Here is a 25,287-nt window from a genome sequence, read left to right as displayed (position 1 = left end):
CAGCAAGGTGATAGTTTTTATTGCCCTTATTTAAAGAAAATCATTAAAACCAGTGCAGGGGGTGACTGCAACATGACAAAAGTAATTTGCAGGGCACAGTGCAATGAGTGTTATGCATTCTATGTGGGCAAGACTGTAAATAAACTCTAGCGTAGGATTTCATGTCATCTGTCAGAAATCCGCTCTGGATGTAAAAATAATGCACTAGCCAAACACCTTTCTCTTCATAAAAGACACACAGGTTTTAGATTCCAGATCCTGGATCGCATAGACATGGGTGATCTTGAAGGAGACATCCTAAATATTCTGGAGAAACATGAACTCATGTGGCAATTAAAGCTGAACTCTTTTAGGAAGCCTGGACTAAACTACTATTGCTCAATTAAAAGTGCACTGGAACTTTGAAAATTGCCACATTGTTTACATGAAAAATTTTATTTTATTCTACCAGTTGGTTTTAAATACCATTTTAAATCAGTTGTAATTTAAGTGTATATTTTGTTTCCATCATCATACATCTTTTCTTATTATTTTTTCTTTTTCTGGTTCTCTTTTTTCCACTTTATTCAAAATGATGTGTAATAACAATACTAACTAATTATACAATAATATTTTTATAGATAGTTTTTAGGGTTCTTGTACACAAACCTGTATAAGTCTAGAAGGATGAAAGCGATCTTTGTTAACAATAGGTTATGAAAATAGAATATGATTTTTACAATTGTTTTTTTTTTCATGCAAAGTGCATATGTATATATTTATATATATTTTTTGATTGCCAAATGGACTAAGGTTGATATATTTCCAGCCATGTCATATATTGTCTTGGATAAAATCACAGACTTAATAATCTACTTAATAATCTGATTAAATAAGAAGTACCACATCATTATAAATTTTATTTAAAGTACATAAGGCTTATATTATTATGACAGCTACTATGTAGGGCAGGACCAGCTTGAATGTCACACTGATGGGAGAAGGGATGTGAATTTAAAATGTGTACTAATAACATTTTGTTTTACGGTGCAATAAACTACTCCCTTGCCTGATAAAAAGTATATATATATATATATATATATATATATATATATATATATATACACTTAGAAAGCTTGTGAGGAAACTATTACTCTATTTGTGTTTTACTTGAATCGCTTGTCTGTGTACTTAATAAAGGCTTTTCAACTGGAAACAGACTGCCTGCCTTGCTTGGATTACTTTCAAATACTTAGTCATTCTGTACAATTATACATTTTTTATTATTTTTTAACTTAAGACGAGTTTAAGTTCACTACTTCTACTACTGTTGTCTGGACTGATTAATATACAGTGATTAACCAGAGATATATGGACTGAAAATCTTCCACACAGAGAAGTTTCTTACACAAGATCTTGGAAACAAAGACCTTTTACAAGAAAATAAGGCTGTGATGGAATTTGTTCCTAATGAAGGGGTTTCTGAAACAAACACCCAGATGGAAATAGAAAAAAAACAACTTTTAGTAGCTCTTTCATTACCACTTTTATTATGGAGATCAATCTAGTGAAAGATGTTTTATGTAAAAACTAGAATATCATAAGTTGTGATAAAGATCTGAGAGATTTTGTTGGGGAAAGACCCATTATAGTTTATAAAAAGGGTTGTATTTTTTAAAATATTTTTGAAAATCATAAGAAACAGAGAAGGCTAGAATGCATGGTTAAATGCGGGATATGTTCATATTGCATGTATATTTTAGAAACAAGTGAAGTAAAAATAAATGGACAGAAAAATAGGGTTCATGAGAATTTTTCTTGTGATGCACAAAGACTGGTTTAATGTGCCCTAAGCTGTTGATGTGAAGGTTATTATATCGGAAAAATGGAACAGACTGAAAAATAGAATACACTAACATCTGAGGTACATTAGGTGCAAAAAAGAAACTAATGCACTAGCTAAACATAGCAGGCAGTTTCCAGGGCATCTATTTAAGTTTGTTATACTGGAAGCCTTGGAGGTGAATGAAAGAGGTGGAGGTTGGCTGCTACTACTGGAGAAATTGGAGCTCGCCTGGCAGATACACTTGAATGCGAGGTATTGGCCAGGCTTAAATGAAAACATGTCCATTATGCATATATTGAAATTAAAAGCACCGAGGAGGTGATTAAGAGGGGAATGTAATAGGTTTTTAAAAAGTTTCAAAAGGTTTAAAAATCCCTTTGAATCAATAGACATTTTTTGAGTTGTATGGATAATATAAAGAGCATTAGAATATGGGTTCATTTAAGGGGTGTGACCTCTATTAATGAATTAGTTACATTCTGTTACATTTTGTTACCTTATAAAATTATGAATGGAATGAGGCTGCGACTTGTCTGATGAAGTTTCTTGTAAAAAGTTAGAAGGAATGAAAGCACTTACTATTGAGTTAAATTTTTATTTAATAAAACGGTCTTGAAGTTTATGCAATATGGTTCATTTGTGACTGGATATTATACCACATTTTAGTTCTAGATGGTTTTTGGATTTTACTGCCATTTTTCTAGTTGATATTATGGCTTCCAGGACACAAAAGGGAATTTTTCAGCCTCGTACTTCCCAATCCCTGAAGGAGTCTTTGGGAGATTTAATGATCCTGATCCAGCAACTCTCTAAGATGATGGAACACTTGGAGGAATTAACTCAATCACAGCTTTCTATTTATGAGAGAATGGATACACAATCCCAAGAAGGACAGAGGAACCGTAACCAGGACACTATGGATGCCAGTGTTTTACATCAACATTTAATTACTGCACCTGTTTTAACATCAGAACAGGTTAGTACTGTGGATTAATACAATGGTAATTGTACCTTTTTGTGGCAAAGAAATAAATGTTGCACCTTTATTGAATGACTGGTTACAGACAGAAGCTCAATTTAACAGTGAGCCAGGTCAAGTGTCAAATAATTTAACTGATAGACTACCAGAATTTGATTGTATTTTATTAAAAATTAAAAACTGCAAATGGACAATGCGTATTTTGTCGAATGCTTAAAAAGGAAGGTGGTCCTGAAGGGGCTACAAGTTTGGCGATTTCCAACTGGGTTAGTGATGGATTCCCCTTTTTGTAAAGAGTTATTGAAACTCTTTGGCAGACATGGGTTTGAGTATCTGGAGTTAGTAATCTGCCATAATAATGCAGTTGAGTCCCTGAGTAGAAATGCTATGACTTTAGACAAAATCATAACACAGGATCCATTTTTCAAAAATAATAAATTTGAACACATGTGTATCTTTCGCAGTATAGATGACTAGATGGAGCTTATTGCCTAGGGATGTAAAGGATTACAATAATAATGTGGCATACTCATTACCTCCTCAATCACAGGTTTGGGTGGATAGAATGGCCCAGAATAACACAGAGCTGGTAAATTGCAATGATTATGTCCCCTCCAATAATAACCCTGATGATGATGTTGATTTTTTTAGATGAGGAGGAATATCCCCCGCTCAGGCATTTAGAATGGTTAATGAATTGACATTGAGGGGAACTGAACCAACAGAGTACACAACGCCTCAATTATCCACACAGGAGGGGACTGTCCAACTCACCCCCCCCCCCCACAAAGGTAACCACCATGAAAAACTTCTCCAAAGCTAACTTTGGGCTCCTAAGAACAGAGGTGGCTAACTTCACCACACCCATGCAAATGGAGAATAGTTGCATAACCACTGAATCATACACCAATGCACTGTACGACACATACACAAATGCATGGATCTCACCATACCCAGTAGAACCAAAATGCTCTCCTGCAAAAAAAGGAAGCCAATCTGGTGGTTCCCTGCCATAAACAAACTCTACAACAGAAGGAGGAAACTGATGTGGAATAAGGTGAAGTCCCAAGAATGGAAAAACTCCCTTATCAGCCTCAACAAAAAAGCTGAGATCCCTCATCAAATCCTCTAAAGCTAGCTATGAAAACAGAACTGCAGCAGATAGTAAAGACAACCACTAGGACTTCTATAGTTATGTAAAAAACCTCCATGGTAATACCTAGATTTGCTCTGAGCTACTGTACAATGGTACCTCCTATGCCGAGCCAACAGATATTGCAGATTCAGTGCCAACTTTACCCCCCCACAAAGGACCAATCACAATAACAGTAGATTGCCAGGCACCTAGTATTACTGGTGCACAGGTTAAAACAGCACTGTCTAAGGTCAAGAATACAGCTTCTAAGGGACCTGACAATATCCCTGGCTGTGTTCTACATGAACTACAGAGTGAACTGGCACCTCACCTGTGTGCCATGTTCAATCACAGCCTTACCTCACACTTTTTCCCTATCAAATGGCACATTGCTATAGTCATCCCTCTCCACAAAGGAGGAGTGACTACAGACCCTGGGAACTATCGCCCTATTAGACTGACACGTCTGATATGCAAAGCTATGGAATGCATCATTATGGACCTAGTAAATAAGGATATAGAGAATCTCCAAACTCTGAATACTACACAGTTTGGTATTGTGAAGGGCAGATCATGCCTGCTCAACCTTGTTGACTTCTTTGAGTTAGTCACCAGAGCTGTGGATTAAGGGAAGGTGATTCATACAGCCTAACTTGATCTGAACAAGGCCTTATACCATTACACATACCTTATACAATATACCATTCTCCACTCAGTAATCATAGAAAAACTCACTAAGCTAGGCATCAAACCTTGTATCACTAGGTGGGTTGCAAACTGGTTCACAGATAGAACCCACAGTGTGAAAGTAGCTGACTTCAAGTCAGACTGCCGACCAGTCATGAGTGGAGTCCCACAGGGATGAGTCCTGGGTCCTCTCCTGTTTGGTATCTACTTCTCAGACGTCCAGGCCAACACGAAGGGACTCTGACTGAAAATGTTTGCTGATGATTGCAAGTTGGGAGCCATTATTATCTCCCCAAGTGATGTTGACATCCTACAGAAAGGCCTCACTGAGACCAACGACTGGTGTCAGAACTATGTCCTTAAGCTCAATGGCAAAACATGTGTTGTCATCCTCTTTGGAAAAAACAAAGTTCCCATGAACTACCACATCAATGGTAGTCCACTGAACACAGAAGGTGTTATAAGAGATCTGGGAACACAGGTTGACAGCAACCTCTCTTTTGACCACCACACTGTCACTGTGGTCAGAAAGTCCTTCTATGTGGCACATCTCATTATTAAGGGTTTTGCATCCAGGAAGAAAGAGGTCATTGTCTACCTCTACTCTTCCCTCATTAGGCCAATCATTGAGTACAATGCCCCATTTGGCATGTACCTCACTAGACACCTATAACAACTGGAGAGGCCACAAAAGTACCTCACAAAGAGGATCCTAGGCCTTAAACACTTGTCCTATATGAACAGATGCAAAAAAGCCCCAACTATTCTCTGTCTCATATCGCCTACTTAGAGGCAACCTCTGCTTGAATTACAAAGCCATGTCTGACCCAACTCTGTTAGAAATGCTACATCTAAAGAAATCCCAATCCCTATGCACCACATACTCCAGACACCTCAACCTTATTACCACAATCAACAGAACATGTTGGAGGGACAGGTTCATAACCCAGAGACTGCCCATGCTATGGAATAGACTTCCCATACATGTCAAACAGAGCACCTCACTGGCCCTCTTCAAGAGAAATCTTGATGAGTAGATGGGAAATAGAAAATTCACCCCGGGGATCACTCCAGTGACTCTACTCGAGAGACACTGGAAACTAAGGTCAAGTGGCACGATGACAGGGTAATCCTATGGTCTAGGCTTGTAAAGGCTCCAGTGCCATTAGCCTAGTACACATCAATGAACGTATGAACCTATGAACACATAGGCAACTCAAGGGGGTTTGGCAGGGGTAGGAGATGACTGAATTGACTGTGGAAACGAACAATATTGTGAATATATATTACCACCTGTGGATGTAACAATGAATAGCACAAATGATTTTAAAGTCTACAACTTTTCTTCATTTACAGTGGATGTTGGGATGTGCAATATATTTGATTAGGGTTTGACTTTCATACCTGACAAATCATTGAATATTGTAGATGTTTTGATGGACTTGAAACAATATGTCAGGAAATTAAATTTGAGCATTATGTTTCATAATATGGAAACTGTAGCAAACACACTTAATACTTCCAGTACTTACTATCCCCCTTTACTTCCAACTTTATAAGTGTTTGAAAGGATTTGTGAATTGGATATACGTAACCTAAAAGTACAGGGTAGGGCTAACAACTAAAAAGGAAATAATTTGAGCAGGGATGAGCTAATAAGACTCAACTGCTTAAGGGAAGTTACTGATATTAAGATAATGAAACCAGATAAGGTGAGGGGCTAGTCATAATAATTAAATCTGATTACAGTGAGAAAATAAGAAAAATTCTCCTTAGTCAAACTTATGAGAGGAATTCTTTAAATGAACTCAATGTTGCATATAGGAGAAGTAAAGTTTTTTTTACAGGATTTATTCATTGATGGGTGCATTAACCTGGATGAGCTAAATTATCTTAATGTTTGATATCCAATTACCCCAGTTACTGTTGGGGTACCTAAGGTACACAAGGATGTGAATCAGCCCCCTATGTGCCCAGTAGTGGATGCTAGAGGTTCTATTACTTATCCCCGGCAACATTTTTGGACATTAAATTGAAAAAATGTTGTAATGAAAGAACCTAATATATGCAAGGTTATGTAAGATTTTTTACAAAGAATAAATTTTATACCATTTGACGACACTTTTATTTTTTTTAAGTGTGGATATTAAGGATTTATACAGTTATCCCACATGATCTGGGGGAGAAATTGTTCTGTGATTATCTGGTAAGAAAGGGAGTCCCTCAAATATATGCCAACATGTATGAACAATTGTTGGATATGGTATTAAGAAAGAATTTCATTTTATTTGAAAATTAATTATATCTACAACTGGAAGGCGTGACTATGAGGTCATCATGTGGGGGTCTATATGCTAATATCATCATGTTTTAGTGGGAAAGGAGATACTTATGGGATTCACCTTTCTTTTCTTATTGTCATCTGTACACCCACTATTTGGATGATATATTCATCCTATGGAAGGACCCCATCGAGGAGATCTTGACATTTCTAGAATATATTAAGGTGACAACATCCTTCTTAAGATTTAGGCACACTATTAATGATGAGGAGATCCCCTTTTTAGATGTAGTTTTAAAGAAAGATGCCCCGAATAGAAGGTTTGTTTCTGTGATATTTCTGAAAGAGACTTACTCAGATAGTTTTCTTCATTTTGATAGTGGCCATCCATTTAAACAAAAGTGGGCTGTAATAAAAGGTCAATTTGTGTGGGCAGCTCGCATGGTCTCCTTGATCGATTCATTCCTGAAGGAATGTCATAAACTGGAGGGGATGTTTCTAAAATGTGGTTACATCGATAGTTAGGGAGGTAATGGTGGAAGTCCAGGTGAAAAGAGACCGTGGGCACTTTTACTAATTTTAGTGGGATGATCAGAGGTCCTTGGAAACAAAGATCTTTTACAAGAAAATAAGGCTGTGATGAAATTTGATTCTAATGAAGGGGTTTCTGAAACAAACACCCAGATGGAAATTGAAAAAACAACTTTTAGTAGCTCCTTCATTACCAGTTTTATTACTGAGAACAATCTAGTGAAAGATATTTTGTGTAAAAACTGGAATATCATAAGTTGTGATAAAGATCTGAAAGGTTTTGTTGGGGAAAAAATTATAGTTTATAAAAAGGGTTGTATTTTTAAGAATATTTTTGAAAATCATAAGAAACAGAGAAGGCTAGGATACATGTTTGAATGTGACATCTTCCTGTTGTACATATATTTTAGAAACAAGTGAAGCAAAAATAAATGGACCAAAATATAGGATTTATGGAAAGTTTTCTTGTGGTACGTAAAGAGTGGTATACTTTGTCCTATGCTATCAATGTGAATGTTATTATATCAGAAAAATGGAACGAAGACCGAAAAATAGAATATATGAGCATCTAAGGGACATTACGTAAAAAAAAGAAACTAATGCACTAGCTAAACATAGCAGGGAATTTCCAGGGCATCTATTTAAGTTTGTTATACTGGAAGCCTAGGATGTGAATGAAAGAGGGGGAGCTTGGCTGCTACTACTGGAGAAATTGGAGCTCACCTGGCAGATGTGCTTGAATGTGAGGTATTGGCCAGGCTTAAATGAAAATGTGTCCATTATGAGTATTTTGAAATTAAAAACACTGAAGAGATAATTTAGAGGGGAAAGTAATAGGTTTTTAAAATGTTTCAAAAGGTTTGAAAATCCCTTTGAATAAATAGCCATTTTTTGGGTGGTATGGATTATATAAACAGCTTTAGAATATGGGTTCCATTAAGGGGGTGTGACCCTCCATTAATGATTTAGTTATGTTCTATTACATTCTATTACCTTACAAAATTATGAATGGAATGAGGCTGCGACTTGTCTGATAAAGTTTCTTGTAAAAAGTTAGAAGGAATGAAAGTGCTTACTGCAGAGTTTTAAACTTTAAATGTTTCTCTAGTATTAAACTTTTATTAAATAAAATGGTCTTGAATTTTATGCGATATGGGTCATTTGTGATTGGATTTTATACCATGTTTTGATTTTGGTTGTTTTTTTGTATTTTACCACATGGTTTGGGAGATATTTAGACTGAGTATAAAGCAGTTATGTTTTCTGACTAGCATATGGACAGTGTATGCATCTATGAGCAGTCCACAAACTGAAAATATAAAGACACAGATGTGTTGTAATATCCTTTGTTAGAGCAGTATGGGTTTTACAATTGCTCTCGCTTTGACCAAAAGTTTGAGAAATTTCAAAACCTATGTCACTCATATAACAGGTATTACATCACATTTTTAACTTTGTTTTTAAATTCAGACAAGACACTCTTTGATATGGTTGGTTATTGTATGGAATGAGATCGATTACACATGTACAAAAGCAAAATGTTGTCATAAATTACTGTACTACTGTAGACATTATTTATATTTTTCTCTTTCCTCACCATCAAACTTTGTAAATGTGCAAATAATTCAGTCCATGAATACAAAGGGCCATTACCTGAACAGTGGCAAATTAAAAAAAAAATGGCTTGTTGAGGGCAACCATATTTTTATGGTTGTTAAAGTTTTTATTTTTTTTTCTCAAGGATACACCAGAAGTGTACAGAATTTGTCTTTCATTTTGAGGGAGCCGATGATGTACGATATCAAAGAGCAATTATGGAATTTTAAATGGTTGTTGACATGGTTTGTTAGAGGTAACTGTCTGTCAAAGATTGGCAGTTATATCTGATACAGCTTTACAGTCAAAGATGGTATATACTTTTCAGGAGCACATTGCAGTGGTACAGTGTATCTATGGTTTATATCAAACACAGGTTATCAAAAAGTCTTGATTTTTTTTTTACTCTGAGATGTTATAAAGCAATCAAGATATGCTCTATTATATAAAGGTAAATAGTGCAGCATTTCAGAGGGTTTATTTCCACAAAGTGGTAATATAGCTAGTTTCTTCCTAGAGGATGTTTAACCATTGACAGCAACACTAGACAAAACTAACGTACATTAAGTCCTTATTAGTCCAAAAGTAAAAAAGTGTTTTCACCTGCCCAAGTCAGCATTTCTGTTACTGAATATGGAGTGATGCCTACATTATGTGTACTTATATAAAGTGTTTATAACAGGTTTTCCATATTTTTCATTGCCTGCTCTGGCTCAGATCTTATTTGTCTCTAAGAACTAGACCAGATCCATGGTTCAGCTCTGTCACGGATTTTCCTCAAATGCCCTAGGCATAGCCAGATATAAAAGTAAGAAGGAAGGGAAACTTTCCTAGCTGGGTGTCTCATTACTGGAAATGTATGCAGTGATAATAACAAAAGGATGCACCTGTGACTTGATTTCTGATTCACTGCAAACCGCATACACCCCCTAATTATATCTACTAAATCCAGGATTGCACTACAGTGGGTAATAGGGGCATATAACTTTAACTTGCCTTACAGTACTCTACATGCTGCCTCTACTGCTGTGTATGCACAAAACATTTGCAAAACTACTTTAAATACTTCCCATAAAAATATAAAGAGACAAACCCACATTCAGAAACAATACAGCAGTACTTCCTACATGATTATAGATATTCTGACAGTCAGCACTGTATGTTACAGTAATTCTTTTTATCACAAGCAAGTCACAGATGAAGGGAAACCCATAACAAGTCTATATCTGATTGAAACGAGAGTCAGTGAAATGAATAGTCAGTCATTTGAAATTTAGATCAAATGGGTGTTGGTCAAATGGGAGTCAGTCAGATGAGTTTTAGGTCAAGTGAAGTAGACCCATGTAAATATATATATATATATATATATATATATATATATATATATATATATATATATGGGTCCCTATCATAACATCGAAGTTTTAAAACTTCAAATAAATAAAGATCGAACCCTAATGATCAAAGTTCTAAAACTTTGAATCTTATAACGAGATTGCCATATAGCACAGAAAGGGAAGGTTTCCCTTTTCTGCACTGTTGTGTGATCTCGGAGTTGGTATATTTAAGTAGTGAGGGGTGTGGGGGGTGTGGGGGGGCTTGCCCCCCTGCTTAAAGTGTTTTTTTTTTTTTTAACTTTTTTTATTTTATTTTCGAAGTTCTAATATTTTGATCATTAAAGTTCGACTTTTAATGATTCAGAGTTGTGGAACTTAGATCATATGATATAGACCCTATATTTACATATATGCTATGCTATTTATGTGAGAGGTAAATCTTAGTCTAGTCTCACAAAGCAATGCCCCGATTCTCACACATACTGTATGGCGTTCATCAAACTCTTAGGAGAAGTTTTATAGGGAAATTGAGATTATAAGCACCTGGATCTATACAGGACACTGCTATCTGAAGCTATACAATGAGAAGTTTTGTGTAAATTTGACAACTTTATACCGACAAAGAAAACAATAAAGAACAAAATAACCTACTGGCCAATCACAATAAGCACACTCTAAGGTTTCCTCAGAGGTTCCCAGCACAGAAAAGACCAGAATACAGTCTATTCAAACTAGAGGACAGATCTAACATTTTTAACTGTAAACCACTACTGCTTATATGGCTTCAGAAATGGTTGTATCCATTAAAGTATGTCCCTCTCACTGTAGAAGTGTTTTTATACTTTATTACAAAAGATTCAGTTTTACGTGTTTAAAATAGGAAACAAACTGCTGAATAACTTACATGCTCAGTACTACAACCAGTCACCTTCATTCCTGAGCAAATTGCCATTGCAGCTCTCTCATAGTTGAACACTCTGAACTGTACAAACCCTGGAACAAACTCATCTGTAAAACACAATGGTAAATGCATGAAAACAGACACATTGAATGAACAGTGTGTTTATTCAAGGCTGACAAAAGATTAACAGAAATAGGATTCAATATTCTTAACAACTATAATTGTTACAACCCATAAAAGAGTAACTCACAATGATTTAACAACTTTAAAAAATAGTATCTGGTTATACTGCAAATTCATTGTCTGCACTTATTCTGTCTGAAAAAAAAAACAGGATCCATTTGGTTGGTCGAAGTTTCAGTACTTCGAAACTCACTTGTGTGAGACCACTTATTTGAAGTACTGAAACTTTGAAAACTGGCTAAGGAGATCACAATACAGGGTGGAATGGGAATATTTTCTTTTCCTCACTGTAGTGCAATCTTGGAGTTGGTATATTTATGTAGGGGGTGTGCAGGGGGGATTGCCCCCCTGCAAAAGATTTTTGTTTGTGTTTTTTTTATTTTTTGTAGTCAGCCGATCTGGCGACTGCACTTCAGTGAAAATGCACTTTCGTTGAAATGCACTTTCGGTGAAGTGGAGATCTACTTTTCTTTTGCGAACAAGTGTAATTTCGATGAGGAAAAGTAGATCTGAAAAAACATAGCAGTAGTGCTACATTTACCATCAAAATATTAACAACTGGCAACAATCAAATAGTGCCTTTATAAAATTTTGTGTCCTTTTTATTATTTAACTGGGTAGTTTGTTGATTGGAACCACATCAACCACTGCACAGATTATAGAACATTAGTAAGGCAATAATAATTAAATATTACTTTGTAATACAATCATGTACTATAGAATACAACGCATGTCCATTATTGTTGTATATGTATGGCACTCCATGCCATTCCAATATTGCTGCTTGCTTACGGATAAAATAAAGACCAGTGAGAATAACCCTGTGATATCAACTTGCTAGTCAATCATTTGCAGCTGACTCACATTGCAGTATGTTTTTGACAGATGACAGCGTTATGAAATATCACTTCCTGCATATATTTGTCTGCCAATGCATTCACTGCTGATAGCTGATAGTAACTAGTCTTTTCACTATTCATTGGTAACTTCTATTTGTTAGATTTGTCTCAGAGGCCTTGACTGTACATAGAGTTTATTTTCAGTTCACATTCATTTTGTGCCCATCTATATTTTTGCTATTCCTCCTTGCATATTGCATCTAGAAATCTCTTCCAATTAAACCATGCAGTCTACCTTCTGCTACTACTTGTTAAATTATGCAATTTGCATTTTGCCAATACTGCAACAGCAGCAGGGATCATTTTTTTAAATGAAGTATCACTGTAAGCTGCACCCTTTGGATTCCTTTTGAAAGTTGATAAATGTATAGAAAATGTGTTTCTAATAATAAAACCTCACTGATCACTCATAGTTCCAAACTGGGTGATTAAGGCTAAGTCAGGATTCTTCAGCATTCTAAGATTACCCATTCTTTAATGTATTATTTCATTCATGTAAACATTCATTAATCTGGCTATAAATACTGATATCTTCTTTGTATAGCTACTGAAACATTTGTTTTTCTCATAAATTCATGTCTTCCAGTTATAAAAGATTCCAAATTATTAAACAATTTTTGTCTGCAGAACCTCACCCAATGTCTCATCTACACGCACTCGTTTGACTCATTTATTCCATAGGGTGGGATCCAGGCATCCCTGAGCTAGGTGAAACTCCCTAAGTGTCCTTGGTTATCATATTGGGTAGTTCATTCACCACTAGGCTGGCCAGTTTACTGGATCTGCAGAGCAGCTGAGTCCCCAAGTGGAGCACCACTTCCTCCACCTTGGCAGCACTCCAAGCTGTTAGCCATAGGGATTGTGCTACTGCATGCTGAACCATCCAACTTATGTGCACATGTTCCATGGTAGCATGTGCTTTTTTTTTCCAAAATAATTTTTATTATGTTTCATAACAATACAATTTGTTTACATATATTCAAAGAAGACATTAATTATTAGTTAAAACAAGTAAACATAATAGTAAAAGGAAACAAAGTATATACATAGTGTCTAAATAATACAGTATTACAACATAAAAAGGAAAAAGGAAACATAATGTTACATTAAACAAAATAGAGATCTTTGTTTAAAATATTCTCTAGAATGGACCACACAGTATATGACTAGGATGTTGTAGTAGTTCTTGACTTAAAAGTCAACATTTTTAAACAACAGACTTCAGTAAGAATATTTTTGAATTCTGCAAATGAAGGTGTGAGCTCAGATTTCCAATTTTTAGTTATTGTTTTCCTAGCTGCTGTTAACACAGACCATAAAAGAGGATATTTGATTTTTCTAATACAAGAAGGGATTGGAGTATTGAATAAAACCAAAGATTTGGTCAAGACAAATCTATCTGTAAAAAGTGCTTGAAGAAGATTGTTGATTTTTTCCCAAAATTTCTTTAAGACTACACAATCATAGACCATGTGTGACCAGTCAGGTTTAGAATCAGATTTACATCTCCAGCACAATACCCTATCTTTGATAATCAATTCTAATTTATGTGGTGTGAAAAAAGCTCTAGCCATAAATGTCCAAGCATATATTGTCCATCTTAATGATGAGGTAGTTAGTTTGGATGATTCCAAAATTATTTTTTATCTAATTCAGTAAGAATCATATTATTGGTTGTGACGAAGTAAGTCCAGTAACTATCAGGAATATTTTTTGTTTCTATGTTAATTATTTATATATTACTGATAGTTTACATTTAATGGTTGTGTTTTGTTAAATAAAAGAGGTGAACAATTTTATTAATTTAGGAATTGGAGATCTTGAATTTTGTGGAAATGAATTAATTTTGTTAAACAAGAAAGTTCTAAGAGATTGAAGTTGTAATCAATCAATACTGTTTAATTCAAAATGTATAATTAGATGTTCTAGTGTAATTAAATGATCATCTTGTAAAAAATGGAACCAAAAATTTAGTTTTTTTTTCTTTAATGGGAGAATATTAGTCAAATTGGAAGTGACAATAACATGTTTTGTGAATGCAATAGGAAATAAAATGAATATCCAATCTTTGCACATCATGTCTATATATATATATATATATATATATATATATATATATATATATATATATATATATATATATATATATGGTTCCCTATCAGAAGCCTGAAACACTATAAGCTTGAAAATCAAAATCCTGAAACCAAAAGCCTGAAAACTCAAAATCCTGAAAACCCCAAATCCTGAAACTCAACATCCTGAAAACACAAGATAGACATATTGACGTAATTGTGGCTTTGCTATTGTTAGCCCTGTGGTGTTAGGTCATGCGTTGGGTTCAGGTAAGTGTGCGGTTGGTTTTATGTTAGGGTTAGGGGCGGTTTAAGTGAGTTAGGGTTAGGGCGCAGGTTAGGCATGAAATGCAATAGTGACAAAAATTAGGGTTGGGGCGGTTTAAGTGAGTTAGGGTTAGGGCGCAGGTCAGGTGAGTGTGCGATAGTGACGGACCGTAGGGTTAGGGTTAGGGTCAAGGTCAGTTGGTAGATATTAGTGTCTTTGTATTGGCATATTAGCATTATTTGTGTTTTCAGGATTTTGAGTTTCAGGATTTTGGGTTTTCAGGATTTTGAGTTTTCAGGCTTTTGGTTTCAGGATTTTGATTTTCAAGCTTATAGTGTTTCAGGCTTCTGATAGGGAACTATATATATATATATATATATATATATATATATATATATATATATATATACAATTTCGAAAATCTTTTAATAAGAGCTTCATATAATGAGATGTATTACTGGGAAGTGTATTTAGAGAAAAATATTTTTTCAATATCCATATAAATGGGTTATTTATAATTAAGAGTTTACTTGTATTTGTTCTCTCATTAGTGTCCAAGCAAAGGACTTCTTGCAATTCCTTCCATTTTGCTGAATAACTCTCATTTAACAACAGTAGGAAAGCCTTAATTATTGATGAAATAGAGTATAATTCTAAGTCTGGAAGGCTTATACCTCCTAAAGACCAATCCCTCATATGATTTGTGATAGATATTCTAGGTTTATTTGGTTACCATAAAAATTTCAAAATCATTGCGTTGAATTCTTTAATTAATTTTTTTCGGGGGAGTTAATGAAGTAGATTTAATTATGTAAAGAAATTTAGGTAGAATGATCATTTTGATAATTGAGAGTTTTCTTCCATTGTGAACAAAAGATGTTTCCATTTATTAATTAAGTTATTGATAGAGGAGATGCAGTTAGAGTAATTTGTTTTTATTATACCTATTATATTGTTTGTTAATGTGATGCCTAAATATTTTAAACCCTCTGCATTAACTAAATATCTAGTGTACTTCTGATTTCAACAATTAGTATTAGTGGTGATAGGAAGTATTTTTGTTTTATTATCATTAAAAAAAGAAATGTGTTTTTTGCATCAGTTCCATAAAATCAAATACAGCATGTAGAGTTTTATTTGTTCCCTCAATGGTTAGAAGAAGATCATCAGCAAAGAGTAGTACTTTAGAAGTTATCTCTGAATTCAAATTGAGTCCCTTAATATTTGGGTTCATTCTTATATAGTTGGCTAGAGGTTCCATTAGGCTAATGAATAATAAAGGAGACAGGGGACAGCCCTGTTTAGTTCCTTTATGATAAAAATGAACCAATCTTAATATATGCATAGCTACCATTATATAAGAGAGATTAATTTAATAAATTTACCAGAAAAAATATATGTTTTTTTAAAGTAAGAAATAGGTATTCCAAGTTAACTGAATCAAAGGCACAGTTTATATCTAGACTTAATAAGGTTAGATTCTTCTTTGATTCTTTTGCATGGTCAATAATGGTTAATATTCTTTTAATACTATCAAATGTGTTTCTATTTAAAATAAAACATGTTTGATCTTCATTAATTAAACCAGGGAGGAATTTCTTAAGTCTATTGGTGTAAATGGACATAAATATTTTATAATCAATATTTAAGAGTGATATTGGCCTATATGAAGAGCATTTAGAGGTCCTTATCTGTTTTCAAAATAGGAGAGATGGGTGTATATTTCCAAGAGGGAGGGATTGTAAACATTCTTGACACTGGGAAAAAAACTTGATGTAATAAGAGAAGTGACTCTTTAGGAAGTAATTTATATATCTCTGGGATGATTCCGTCATTACCAGGAGCCTCATTTTGTTTCAAAATATTAATTTGATTTTGATCTCATATAATGAGATGGGTTTATCTAATGTGTTAACTTGCTGTTCCAATAATTTACTTTTAGTATATCTTTTAATAAAGGAATTTACCTTCATTTTAGAGTATAATACGTTTGAATTTTGATTAATCTTGGTAAACTGATTTCTAAATTCTTTATGCCACAGATCTGTTATCAACCTCTTTGTTTTCAGAAAATATCTCTTTAATATGATGCATCTTATTTAACCTCTTAGTTTTGGTGGCTAATCTCTTTAATGATTTAGGATTAGTAGAAACATTTATAAATTTAAATCTCTCCAAACTAATCTTGGTCTTATGATTGAAGATTTATAAATATTTATTATTTAAGGTATTAATTTTCTTAGTTCTATTGGATTTAGTTATTTGTTTTTGCAATTTTACAGAATCAATTTTTTTCTTGTAGAACTTTTATTTCTTTTTCCCAAAGTTTTTTTGGTGTTACTGTACCAATTAATTATTCTCCCGCATAAATATGTTTTAGGAGCATCCCCGATATATATAACAGATGTACCTTTGGTTGTATTAATATTAATAAAATTCTTAGCTTCAGATTAGTTAAAGTAGTCAGATATGCTGTTTTTTTTCTAATTTGAGGGATATAATCTGAGTGCTGGGACAGTTCAAATACTATTGCATTATGGTCGGATAATGGGCATGAATGAACTTTGACTTTTTGTATATTATTAATTAAATGATTTGAGATATAGATTCTATCAATTCTAGAGTATATGCCATATCTTGGGGAGAAGTGTGTATAAAAAAGTGATTTTGAGTCATCAAAATCATTAATGTCTCTAAAATGAAATGATTCAGTAAATTCAATCAAATTTTTCACAGGTGAAATTATCATCCTCTTTCTAAAAGCAGTAGAATCCTTTTCATTTATTATACAGTTAAAGTCTCCAGCAAATATGATGTTTCCTTTTGAGAGGTGTACTATTTGATCTAGTTGTTGCTTGACAGTATGAGAACCAATCCCAGGGATCCAATATATATTAATGAATGTATATATTTTTTTTATTCAGTTCTAAAGTGATGGCAAATAGCATACCTTGATCATCACTGTATGTATTTATTATTTTAATAAAAGGGAGGGAATTGTTCCATAAAATAACTACACCTCTTTTTTCTTTGTTGATGATGTGAACTAGATAATACAGAATATTTCCTATTATTGAGTCTGTGTATGTCTTCCTTTAGTAAACGTGTTTCTTGTAGAAAAACAGCATTAAAATTAAAAAGATTAAGATATTTATATAAATCCCCCCTTTTGCAGCCATTATTTAACCCATTAATATTAATAGAAATACATTTTAATGAAGACATTTTAAAGAATAAGTATGTATACTAGAGTATGATCTTTCAGATGCTTATATGTGTACATATATGAATATATTCTTACTGTAATTAAGTAGGAATTAACAGATTTGTGATCCAAATGATATAAGATTCATGTATTAGTTAAACTTCTTGAAATATTAGTCACAAAAAAATAACAAATATTAACTATATACATATAAATTAAAACTATATTCGCCATTACCCCCTTCATGGAGTTCAAAAGACTCCTGACTAAAACAGGGTACTGTTTGAGTCAACCACCCTCTTACCAACAACAGTAAATTCCTCCCCACCATAATAAATTATAAATATTATTTTGTGACAAAATACAAGAAATATTAATATTTTACGTGTAACTCATAAATCAATGTATTAAGGAATTAAGGTTTGAAAATAATACTTGTTATCATGGAAAGCATTAATAGAAAGGATCAAGTGTTAATGATTATTTGAGTATATTGTGGATGTAACAAATTGTTAATGAGTATAGTGGATGTATAGCAAGATAAAAGACTATATTAATCAAAACAAGGCATGTCTAAAATGTAGATATAATCTTAAGACATTTTTATATTTATATATAAAAATCCTATGCATCATAAAATGAAAAATAGCAGATAGCTAGTTAATAAACTGCTGTATATTAAGGCAAAGTAGCAACTCTTATTCTACTGATCAGTTATATATTTCAGTTCCTTATGAAAACCAATAATATATTCATTCCCTGCTTGTAATTGTAAACCATGTTATATTTGTGTTGCAGGGCATTCACACTTGGTTTTAGCAAACTGTAGAATGGAAAATGAGTTCTCCTACTTCCAAATACTCCACCAACAGTTGTACATCTATAACCTGTTTTTACAACAGAAAAGGGTACCAAGCAGGGCTGCTGTACAGTTTAGAATTAAAAATATGAATGTATACAGCTAAGACATATTTTCCAAATGCTCCGTCAACAGTTGTATATCTGTAACCTGCTTACACAACATAAAAGGATACCAAACAGGGCAGTTGTATAGTTTAGAGTTAAAAATATGAACGAATACATCCAAGACATATTTCTTCTTTCTTACTTTACATCAGTAGTGTTACTATATGTTTGAGTGTTTACTCATCAATTCACTTTCCATACTAAAAGCAAGTCCTATTAAATTCCTGCCTCGACAATTTTTTAAAAGTGATACATTTCCATTAAAACAGATTACATTATATCATTCCCTGTAATGTGTGGTGATGGCCTCTGATGGCTTTACATGCTTATATATGTTCTGACTGAACAGAAGGGACCACACACCTTGGAAACAAAGCACAGAAAGAAATGCACTACAATGTTTTACTCTAATGCATTAATATACAGCTCAGTAAACATATATAGTACTGTACTTTAAAAGCGATGTTATGCACATGAAAAAATAAAGCAATAATGGTATTACTTTGGTTGTTGTTTACTAACAGACAAAAAGAGAGAATTAAATGGATGAGCAAACATGCTGGTAAAGAAGCAACATCATTTAACTAATGTGCATAAAAAGGTTACTTCGCCGCTATTGAGCACATTCTAATATTGTATGCACTCTTTATAACTGTTGCCCCGACAACAGAAAAGCACCATTTCTATGTTTTCTTTTTCCTGCATGCTTTTTCAAAGCTTATATTATTGTGAAGATCACTGAGAAGAGTATCGCAAGTAGCGTTTGAAGGTCCCATTCAGTTCCTGCCTCCAAGGGTCGAAGTTCGCATTGTTGAGATGTATTTGCGACTTTGCGAGCAGAAACCAGTTTTCTTTTGAAAATAGAAGTTCTAATGCTTGAGACATCATTCCAGTACCAGCTAAAGCTTACTTTTGTTGCTTTTAGTGGGAACCTCTCAATATACACACAAAAAAAAACAATGGGATTAAGCCTGTATAGTGCCCACAAACCACGGAACACCATCCAAACAGTCAACACAAGCCATTGCTCAACATTTATCACATCAAAAGCATTATTAAAAGTAAAAAAAAAAAGAAAACAATGCTTGAACCCAGACAAAGACAACAAAGGAAATACAATGTTTAAAAGCAAACAGACATCAGCTGCAGCACTCAGTTCTAACAACTACACAGCATAGAAACTATTTCACTAATATTAGCACATTCAAAACAAATGCATTGAACCTCTTAATCTCCTGTCCCAAAAGCACAGTTATCTAGTTATTCTAAACTACCCACCAAGCATTCAAAGTTTAGTTGAACTGAAATCCTATGTTCTGGGACTTACCTTATTAATCGATCTATAATTCAAAGATATAATAGTAAAATGAGTTTTGAGAATGGTAAAACTGTGAAACATGTTGGTGAAAATCTAAAAGGACTTAAAGACAAAAATAATAAAATGAAACAATTGTTTGTCCTTGAGCTTCTTCTTTTTTTCTGAGGATTTCCAAGAGTTATTCCCTGCAATTCTCTTTAATGAAGGGCTGTTCTATTCCATGTCTTAAGTTTGTCAATTAATTTGTGTGTTTTAATGTATGATACAGTAGAGTCAAGATCATCAAAGATTTTAATTCCCTCTGTGAGAAATAGTTTTAGTCTGGCTGGGAACAGAAGGTGTACCTTTAATTGATTCTTTTTTAGTTCCCTAAAGGTAAAAAGAGCTTTCTTTTAGCCATAACTACAGAAGAATAATCATTGTCAAAACATATAGTACTGTCATTTATTTTTATAGGGAACTTAGACCATGCAGTTTTCAATACTAGCTCTTTATCTTGTGTAGACATGAATTTCACAATAACAGATCTAGGAGTGATTTTATTAGAAGGTGTAGAATAGATTTGTATGCCCTTTCTATCCCAAATGAAAGGGCTTCAGGAAGATTTAAGACAGTTGGTAACCATGTAGTTAAAAAACTCACCATGTTACTTCCTTCTATGTTGCTTGGCAAACCAAAAATTAGTAGGTTGTTCCTGCAAGACCTGTTTTCTAATTCATCTATTTTATTTCGAAGAGGTGTTTTGTTTCAGAAGGAACTCTGTGTTATTTTCTCCTTCTTGAAGCCTTCCATCCACATCATTGAGAGATTGTTCTATGTCAGATATCTGAGTCTTTTGAAGTTGTAATTCCTTATGAATTAAATCCATCTCCTTTGAGCATTTCTGTTCAAAGACATCTATTTTTGTGTCCATTTTGTCAAGTTTCAATGACATCTATTGTAGAGTTATTGTTAAAGATAAAAGTTCTTTCTTAATAGAAGAATCTGAGGAATTATTCTTGGTATAGCTCATCTTTCAGGCAGAGATGTTGCAATATGATATCTGAAGACTTTGACAGGAAATTTTCATGTAAAGTAAATCATTTTTTTAAATAATGTACAAGTAAGTTGATAGAACTCATGAAATGCCATAAAAAGTCCAAATGGATTATTTTTGAAGTTTAAATCCTGTTAGAAGTAGGAAGAATTGGCAGAGCTGGAAGAAACTGCTGCTAGTCAGTGTATATCTTGGCCACGACCCCCAAGGTAGCATGTGCTTGAATGTATTCATGCTCATCAGGTGCAGTAACCTGTGCTGTTGATTGGAGGTCAGTCTGCTTCCCTGTCCTAGGACGTGCAAGCTAGAGACAGCTGTTCACTCTCATCTTTACCTGCTGTTAAGCAACTGAGCTGCTAATCAAATTTGGGTTGTCTGGGCTATAATCAGGTCTTTATCACTCTATGCCACTACAGCCAGCTTCAAATTATTGTCATAAGATGAAGAATATTTTAGTGAATAAATGTTCATTTGATAATATTACCAATGGCAAGTTAAATAGTTATAAAAGGTTGCATATTGTAGGGGTCTGCAGTAAAAACCCTATACAACATAATTCTATAATACTGAAAATCCAGGGTCAAAACATCCTGAAAAATCAAGAATGAATGTATTGGCCAGTCAATGTGTATGACAGATTGCTATGGATAAGCATACAGAAGAAAGAAAAGTTAAACCGTACAATGAATGTCAAGCAAACATCAAGCCAGTAATAACTATACATTTCTGACAAATGGAATAACTTGAAAAGTCATGGGCTAGATTACATGCTGATGGGCTTGCACATTAACTGGAAAAATGTAATGTTAAGGGTTATACTTATTCAAAGTGGATGCCAGTATCAAACCATAAACATTGCTTTATTTCATGTAGCCTTTGTAAAGTGAGACAACGTATTAGTGTACATATAATGCCACCGGATATAGTAGTATCTAGTAGTGGACTTTGTTTAGCCAGGGTTAAATATTTCTGCATACTCTATGAAGACAAATAGTATACATTATGTTACCATTGTAACATGTATTCCTTCTTCTAGTATTTGACAGAGTGGGTTATAGAGATGTTGAAGGAATGGATAAAAAAAGGAAAAGTGAGACAGTGGATACAACATGGTAACTGTTAAATAATTACTCCTCATATGGGAGCAAGTCATCAAAAAATACTTATGCCTTAAAGGCTAAGATAATTTCTAACTTCTGAAAGGAAAATCCAAAGAAAATAGTAAGCTTAGAAATAGGTCTACCATTTGGATAGGTAGCGTACTAGTTAACGTATAGAAAACAATAAGCCATTTTGGCACAGGGATCACCTGGTAAATTTCTTGGCATCCATGTCTCAAACACATAATAAGTCAGTTACTATCAGAGAACCAGTTATAAGATTCTATGTTATACCCTATAAACTGTGCACGTTGAAGGGGAGAGTGGGTATTCCGTCAGTCTTATTCATTTATCTATTTATTTATTTATTGCATTTGTTTACTGGGAAAGTCCACTGGGCCAGAAATGAGCCCATTTTCAGTGGAGGCCCAGGGAGAAAAGCTCCACATGTAATTATATAAAAAGAACATACAATACAGAATATATCAGGTGGTGGTAATACATTAGATAAGTAAATAACAGTATTCAATAATATGGCAAGAATTACAGTAGTGAGGAGATAACATTTTATAACATGGTGATATAAGTAAAGAATTGTTAAACTCATGATAGAAGTATAGAAATCGAAGGGATAGATGGTAGGTATGGTTGTTAGATGAGAGAGGAGGCTGTATAAAGGAAAAAGAAGGAGGCAGAAGGCTTAGAGTGGGGATGGCACTGGCTAAGTGTCAGCAGAAGCAGTTGATGTAAAGGACAGAAGGGAAAAAAAGAAAAAAAAATAGCATAGGTGCAGAGATAGGATGAGATGGTTTTAGAGAGGAGGTCAGGTAATGGAATTGTGATTAAGGGTGCGGGTGCATATCCAATGGGATGAGAGATGAAGTTTAAGGGAGTTTTTAAAAGAAGTGGAGCTACTGATAGTTCTTATTGAAGGAGGGATATTTTTCCAAAGCTTGGAGACAGTGAAAGAGTAATGCATTTGACCGACTGAGAGCGTAGGTTTATCAGTATTTAATAGCATTTTGTTATCTAACCTTAGGTGTCGATTCAGATGGTAGATGGTCAAAATGTCAGTGAGGGCTGGGCAGATTTCCGGGAAGTAAATAATTTCATGGGCAGTAGTACGTTGTAGGTATCTGAGGTAATGGGGGAATTCCAGCCAATTAAGTTGTAGTGTGGAACAGTGGTGAGAGGAGAATTTAGCATTTGTAGCAAATTTGGCAACTTTGTTGTAGCATGAATTGAGTTTAGTTTTTAGAGAGGACTGAATATTGGTTAGGATGGGGGCGCCATGTAGGACAGTAGGAAGATGGAATGAGGAGGCAAGAGCCTTTTTTGCAGAGAAGCTGAGAAAGTAGTTGAGCCTATAGAGGGCACCTAGCTTTTGATGTTTTTTTTGTTTGTTTTTTTTTGTTTTGTTTTTATGTTGTTCTGGATACGAAGATCAAAAGGTAAGTTATCATCAATGATGACACCGAGCAATTTGGTACTGGGAACAACATTAACAACAGTATTGTTTTGGGAATGAACTGAAAAGCCAGACTTGTCAAATGGGCTATATTTTTTGGGGGTAAATATTATGAATTTAGTTTTGTTGGGGTTAAGGGCAAGATGGTTTTGTGACATACAGGATTCAGTTGCGGTGAATGCCTTTTGGGTAAACTGCTGTAGTGTAGAGGCAGATTTAGAAGAGCAGATAATGGTAGAATCATCTGCATATTGGATTACAGTACTGTGGGTAAGAATTGCATGAAAGTCGTTGATGAATATACTAAATAAATGAGGACCCAGTATGGAACCTTGGGGTACTCCCATGTTAGTGTTGGTAAAAGGAGAGGAGCAGCGTTGTCATATGGTAGCTTGTTGCCTATGGCTGAGATAGTTGGAAAACCACTGAAGGGTGGAGGGAAAGGTGCCAAGGTTAGAGAGTTTAGTAAGCAGAAGGGAGTGGGAAACTGTGTTGAATGCCTTTGATAGATCCAGGAAGAGTGCAGAGACTATGGATCCATCATCCCTGGCTCTAGTAACTGTGTCCAGGAAAAAAATGAGAGCAGTGTTAATGCTATGTCCTGGCCTAAAGCCATGCTGAGTGGGGGAAAGGAGGTGGTTTGTAGTCATATGGCTAAGGAGGTGAGTGTGAATGCACTTCTGTAGTATTTTTGAGATAGGAGAGAGAATGGCAATGGGCCAGAAGTTAGGAATGTCAGAGTTATTGCCACCTTTATGAAGTGGAAGAACATATGCCTTTTTCCAGATATCAGGTACACAGGATTCCTGAATGGACCTGTTAAGGAGAATGCTGATGGGGTATGCAATAGAGGAGGCAGATAGTTGTAAGAATTCTGCAAGTATGTCATCTGGGGCATTGGTGCATGGTTTTAGTTTGTGAAGGAGCTTTTGTATGGTGGAGGTAGGTCTGGGAGACAGTGAGAAAGTTGGTGATATAGGTGATGTGGCATGTGACGTGGTGGGTTTGGCTGGTTAGTGATGATGGGTGGGAGTCTTGTTCCTCTGAACAATAAAATATACAGTAGATGTGGCCAACATTAAACTGATTATTGAACATATTTCTGATGTGACATTCCCCAGTGAGATTAAGAGGAAACTAGAGGATAAACCTATTATTACTTACAAGAGGGAAAAGAATGTTAAATTTGGAGGGATGATATAATCGGTATAAAACACAGTACAACAAAATGCATAACTGGATGAGTAAATGTAGCACCTGTAAATGTTGTTGTTGTTGTGTCTTTCAGCTTTTCCCAGTTAGGGGTCGCCACAGCAGAACTCCGGTCCGCTAATGATTGGCAGTAGATTTTTACGTGACGAGTTGCCAGCCCTGACGCACAACCTTCAACAAAGGTACACCCATTCATGCATGTCTCCACACAGAAGATGCTCTAGCTGAGAATCGAACAGGACAACGTCTTACTGTGTGGTGACAATGCTACTGCAGCACCACCACCGC

General features: G+C 34.6%; 1 protein-coding gene across 1 annotated transcript in view; it reads right to left on the bottom strand.

The window, feature by feature from the left end:
• Positions 1–25,287, bottom strand: part of LOC122791334 (intelectin-1-like) — a 349,205-nt gene that overhangs the window by 43,336 nt on the left and 280,582 nt on the right. Inside the window, exon 6 of the mRNA XM_044059049.1 lies at positions 11,276–11,379. Within this exon, the coding sequence (XP_043914984.1) occupies positions 11,276–11,379 (104 nt within the window). The remainder of the gene's footprint in view (positions 1–11,275; positions 11,380–25,287) is intronic.

The sequence above is a fragment of the Protopterus annectens genome, chromosome 17.part0 (genome assembly GCF_019279795.1).
Source record: "Protopterus annectens isolate FY-2018-M chromosome 17.part0, PAN1.0, whole genome shotgun sequence".
Lineage (NCBI taxonomy): Eukaryota > Metazoa > Chordata > Ceratodontiformes > Protopteridae > Protopterus > Protopterus annectens.
This window is presented reverse-complemented; position numbering and strand designations above follow the sequence as displayed.